General features: G+C 39.5%; 1 protein-coding gene across 10 annotated transcripts in view; it reads right to left on the bottom strand.

The window, feature by feature from the left end:
- Positions 1–971: 971 nt before the first annotated feature.
- The window catches only part of PIEZO2 (piezo type mechanosensitive ion channel component 2), a 288,110-nt gene continuing 283,081 nt past the window's right edge, over positions 972–6,000 (bottom strand). For all 10 annotated transcript variants that reach the window (XM_064433512.1, XM_064433438.1, XM_064433476.1 and 7 more), the window contains 3 exons: positions 5,616–5,695; positions 4,185–4,353; positions 972–3,309 (listed from right to left, as the gene is read on the bottom strand). In XM_064433512.1, coding sequence (XP_064289582.1) covers positions 3,057–3,309; positions 4,185–4,353; positions 5,616–5,695 — 502 coding nt within the window. In that variant the 3' untranslated portion in view covers positions 972–3,056. The remainder of the gene's footprint in view (positions 3,310–4,184; positions 4,354–5,615; positions 5,696–6,000) is intronic.

Below are 6,000 nucleotides of genomic sequence, written 5' to 3'. Positions count from 1 at the left end.
TGACCAGCCAAGTTTTGGAAATCCCCAGGACTGAGGATCTCACAGCTTCTCTGAGCACTTGCTCCAGTGTTTGACTGCCCTAATGGTAAAAATAATTTTCCTTTTATTTAATCAGGTACATCATTCACTTCTGCAGAGATTGGCTTTCTGTATCTCACCATCAGGCAGGTGTAGACACCAATAAGCTTTTCCTTGGGACTTCTCTGTTGTGAGGCTGAACAAGCCCAGCTCCTGTAGCCTCTCCTGGCATGTTGTGCTCTCAGCTGCCTGCTCAGTCCAGTATGTCAGCATCTTCCTTGCACTGGAGCCTCCAAAGCTCCATGCAGTTCTCCAGATGTGGTCTCACAAGTGCTGAATAGAGGGGACGAATAAATTTCCTTGACTTTCAGGTGTGATCCTGTAAGTAAAGCCCAGTGTGCTGCTGGTTTCCTTTGCCTCAAGGGCACACTGCAATTCCCACACCTGGTCTTATCTCTTTTTATTCTAAAGCTGTACCCAAACCATCTACCTAGTCTGAATTGCTGTAAGGGTTAGTCTGCCCCAGAGGCAGGACTTTGCTGCATTTGCCCAAGTTCATGAAGTACCTGGCAGACAATTTCTCCAGCATCTTGAGATCTGCCTTTCCAGGAAGTCCTGCCCCCGCTGTCAGCTGCCCAGCCCACGCCCCAGGAGAGCAGCTGACACACTCGTGTCAGCACAAACCTGCCCAGACCCAGGTTCAGTGAAGTCCACACATTGCTGAAAGGGCACTCTGTTGTGTCTTCCAGGATGTTAATGAAGATGTTAGATGGTACTGGTCCCAGTACTGACCACCTAGAATGCCCCTGGAAATTGGCTGCCAGTTCAACTTTGTCTGGACAGCTGGGCTCAAAGGATGGTGAGGTACACTCCTCACCCAGTGCAGGTAGCTACCCAGTCCAGATCAATGATTTGACTATAGGCTGTTTTAAAAATAAATAAATTAAAAAAACCCAACAGAAGAATCCTTTTATTTTCAAAGTTTGATCAATCCATGAAAGAAAGAGCAGCACATTTTTTGCAAAGCCCAAATAACTGTACAGCTCGTTCTGAAGACAGATTTTTCCCAACAAAAAGGAAGTGCCTGTTGAAGAGAAGGAACCAGGAAGGGAGCTGGGACCAAGTGTGGCCAGCATGGTTCTGCTGGCTGGTACCTTTAGAAACACACTACATCCTTCACACTTCTCCTTCCAGTGTTCATATCCTTAAAATCACTGAACACCCAGGTGAGGATCTACCTAACTACAAAAGGCATTTTAGCATCCCTGAGTGCTATGTCAGGGATGCCCTGTATATTTAAATTTTCATTCACAGGACCTATGGAAGAAATGGAGCAAAACTATCCAGGGGGGAATGCTGCCTGGCTGTATGAGCAGCCACCTTTTCACTTCAGAGGAAATCAGGTTGTCTTCCAGTGAGTTCCAGTCATCAAATTATTTTATTGTTACAATATCACGAAGCAATTTTTATTTTGTGCACGTCAAGGTGCTCAAAGTGTTAGTTTTCACAGTATAGAATGGATGTGACAGCATTTGTCATGGAAGCACTCAGCAGAGTATGTTTCAACTTCATTTAGTTGTGCTGTTTTACGAAGTTCTGCAGTAAAATGTGCCAGCAAATTATGTTAGTTTCTTTCTGGTGATTAACTAATCATTCATATAATAAATAGCAGCTAACTACTAGAAAGAGATTTATTTGTCACAGATTAAGAAGAATGTCAAACTTTTCCCATTTCATGTAAAAAGGCAGAGGAAAAAATACTTCTAAAATGACTTTGCAACATGTGCTTTATTTTAAGTTATTACTGAATCAAAACTACAAGTATATCCTTTTAACATACCCTACCCACTCAATTATTTTTTTCTCTTTTTTTTTAACATGGAAAGAAACCTACATTGCAATTGTAAATTTTCATGCTGCAATGAGCCATTTGTTTCACTAATAACAGCAATTTAAAAAAAAAGGGCATTTCTCAAGCTCATATGTATGTCTATATTTGGGAACTTAAAAAAAAACCCGTCTCAGATGTAAAAATGTGACTTGGAATATGTAAACATTTTTGTATACCTGAAACACTGGAAGAAGAATATCAGCTAACAGCAAAACAAGAGTTGCCTTAAATCATCGAAATGGGAAAAAGCATGTCATGGGGAGCAGAGAGAAGCACACACTACTCAGAGTCTTTAAAGGGTTATAAGAAATGAAGTAGCACATTAGGTCACGGATTTCACTTTCTTTTCTCATCCAATGGAAAGCAGTAATGCTGAAGAGGATGGCCCAGCAGAACACCCCATAATTCACCATATTATTCTAGCCATTAGTCAATCTTGACGAAGTGTCAAGTTTCAGTTGCTTTTTCTTTTTCCTGAGAAAAGTCATTGATGTTTGGTGGAAATATCTCCTGTGACTGTACAAATAAAATAAGGCATTTCAAGAGATTGTTACTTGTTTTTCTTTTTGCTGACAGAGGCTTGTCCACAGTGTCCTTTGTACATCAAACCCTCTGCTTTTCTACAAATGGGTATGGCTAGAATGTCTTCAGTTCCCAGTGTGGCCCTGGGTGCTGGGTGTCCTGAAGGCTCATCAGTGTCCCATTACTGTAGCTTGAAAGTCAGTGATGTACAACAGCATATTGCACAATCCAAACTGTGTGGCTCCAGAAAGGATTAAGAAGGTACACTGGAGTCTTCTGTGGGTTCATTCCTTTTGTTTCTCTCTAAGTTTTAATGGTTGTCTGGAAAATTAAATTAGCCAGACAAAGATGCAAACTTTTTGCTGATTAAATTACAAAGCAGTCCCCAGATTGTGGAGGAGTGGCACGTTAAAAACAACACATCATTCAACCTTCTTCACTGTTGATCCTTAATTTGAAAGGCAGCATGGATTCCTAAGGCCGTAGCTTCCAGGATTCCTTCAGTGAAAAATCATTGCTACCCAACTATAAAAGGCTTAGCTCTTAAGAGAATATTGTGCTTTTTTTCTTTTTCCTTTAAAATTCAGATTTAACCAACTTGATTTGCAGTGTGTTGCCAAAGAGATCAATTAGTTTTTTCCCTAGTCCACTTGATCATAGTCTCTGGTGAGCGGTACAGGAATATTAGCTTGGCGTACAGGTCTTCTTCCAGTTCCAGTTCTCCAGTCTCTCGCACTAGGAAAATGTCAGTACACAACTTCAGGATCCGGTCTACATTGGGTAGCTCCTCAAACATGATGGAGTGGGAGATCCCGCTGAAAAATTCACGGACGAACTTCCCTATCACCAGGACAACTGAGGCATATAGTCCCATAATGCTGAAAGGAAAGAAAGGAAGAGTTCAAATTGCGCCTTATAAAAGGGCAGCCAAGTGTGAGGAAGCTCATCCATAGCTAACTGTAGTCTGTCAGTGGGCTGAAAGTCAATTTCTAATTAGGGTCATGTTTCTGCTGCGCCACAGGATGAAGGAAAATAAGATCTCTTCTCACACCTCACAAATCTGGAATCATAAACAGCTGAGGCTGCTGATTTAAATTCTTTGACCCCAGGCGCTGATGGTCGCATGTCCTGCCTGCTACAGCTTGGAAGTCACAACTGGAAATCTGACAGCAGCTGAAGGCAAATAATCTGTCAGGTTTTATATCTTATATTTTTTGTTACGGTATAGCTAACTGGTGACAGACTAAAATTTACCCTGATAATCCCCCCAGTAATCTTTCTATGGGGACTTCTCCAAAATTCTACCAGAAGTGTGTATTTCTTGGGAATGCTTAGCCTCCTGCCTTCCTCTGTCTCTGGAGATATATTTCATAACTCTTCCACACCCAGAGTCCTGGCTACAAGACTGAGGAGGTCACCAAAACCAGGCAGAGTTTGGGCAGAACTTGATCTGCAGCTAAACTAACATATTTTGAGTTATTTCTCTTCAGGAAATTGGTGTGAAGAGTGCTTCTGTTTTTATTCCCACTGAGAACAGTTATCAGGGGTAATACTACCCTTGGAAATATTAATCCTTCTACAGACAATATTAATAGACACGGACTTGAAAATCTCATAAAACCCCTGTTCAAAATGTTGTAATGCTCTAACTCTACAACAACGACAAAAAATAACCCCCCAAATCAGCATATAAAGTCACCTCTACTTACATCTTATATACTTTATTTAATTTTATGTAAAGATTTCTTCTTACCCATAACCAGCCAAGAATCCAAGGCTTGGTGGACTGACTTTATCACTGAATATGAAGAGTTCAAGGCTCTCTTGAGGCGTTTTTTGTCTTTTTCCAAGCTGATTCAAAACCCACCATTCTTCAGATGCATTTTTCACAAGGGAAACTGTAATATTTTCCCACTTGCAGCCTATTTAAAAGAAGAAGTATTAATATATATACAACAAGAATTGCAAAAATCAAATATTTTGAGACAGATACTCCTAACATCTGCATTACAAAAGGACCGAACAATGCAGAAGAAAAATTCTTCTAACTCCTTTTTCCATTATTTCTGTATATAAAAGTATAAACACCCAGGCTTCTGTGATTTTTTTTTTTTGCAAATCTTATTTGAATATGCATTGAATATTTAAAATCTTTCATATTACCTACATGCTCTTTCAGAAACTGTGAAATAATTTTGGTATTTTCAGGCCAAAATATCAATAGCACTCATGACGTCTGCATTTCAGGCCTACAGAAACATTGAAGCTGGAAGGGTAGCAGTCAGCTTCTATATCTCAAAGGGAAACTACCACCATAAACCATCTTTTTCTGATATAAAAGATATTATTCTTTTGTATCAAAAAAAAAGGGTTTTATGCATACTGATCACACGGACAGGAGATGAACTCTGGTTCTCCTGAGTGTACATTAGCAGTGTATACATTAAAGTCCTTCCAAAGAAACTCAGATTAGGGACCTGACCAATGACAGTGAAGCACTCATAACTTAATTCTACTTACAGAGCAGGGTTCAGCCTCAAGAATTATTTTTCTTGAAGAACTTTGGCAAGAACATCCTACATAGCACTACTACTATTACATTCAAGGTCCAAATTTAGCCCCTGTTGAGGAAATTGCTCTTAGATAAAGACTTGTTCCCACTATTCCAACCCAACAGGTTTTTCACACTTAGGAATGTGCATGTACCTGTATGGATTCTGAAATTCAACTGAGTTATTTAAAGTGCATTCTTTGTAGCCAATAAGGAAGGAATAGCTTAAAAAAATCATAAAAATAATGTCATTATTTAAGCTGAGGAGCTGCATTTGCAGACATGCAAAACTACTGACTGTTCACAGTAAGGTAGAAGGGAGATGTGGAGAAGTGAAACTTGTAATAATTTACACATAAAACAAAGGGAAAGAACTCCTAAAGCAGACTGGAAAGAGAAGGACTTCATCCTTAGAGTCCTTACTGTTAAATCCAAAACTAAAATACATGGAGATGCATTTTCTGCCTTATACTGTATTACCTTATCTCTCCTCAAGGTTGCAGACACCAAGTAGAAACCATTTTAAGTGCATTTAAGACTGAGGTGCCCCATAGCAGCTGTGAATGTACAAGTGTGGGTGCTGCCTTGCACTTCTTTAAACCATACTCTGGTTTCCATGGTCTGGAGACATACCTTTCAATAGCTGCTTTATGGGTTTTGCCAGAGAATCACTAGGAGCCTTGATGTAGTATGGATACACTTCCTCTAATGTTCTGGAAAAAATTGAGAAATCAAATATTTCATATTTTTATACCTCTAAAAGAATTTAGAAATACCTAACAGTGCTATACATAGTTCCCAGTAATTCTTTTCTTAAATTATGACTTCATAGTGTTCAGATGTCACATTTGAAAATTAACTGGATTTTTTAGCTACGTTTTTTCAGAACTTCAGCAGAGAGTTCCATCCCTAATGTCACCATTCACACACCATGAATTCCACATAGCTGGAGCACGTGTATTTGCATGGAGTGCAGACTTTATATTTTGTTTCCCTTTTAAAAAAGGCTGCTTTTATA

Source organism: Passer domesticus, chromosome 1, assembly GCF_036417665.1.
Source record: "Passer domesticus isolate bPasDom1 chromosome 1, bPasDom1.hap1, whole genome shotgun sequence".
Classification (NCBI taxonomy): Eukaryota; Metazoa; Chordata; class Aves; order Passeriformes; family Passeridae; genus Passer; species Passer domesticus.
Note: the sequence above shows the minus strand (reverse complement) of the source record. Positions and strands in the feature narration are given on the sequence as shown.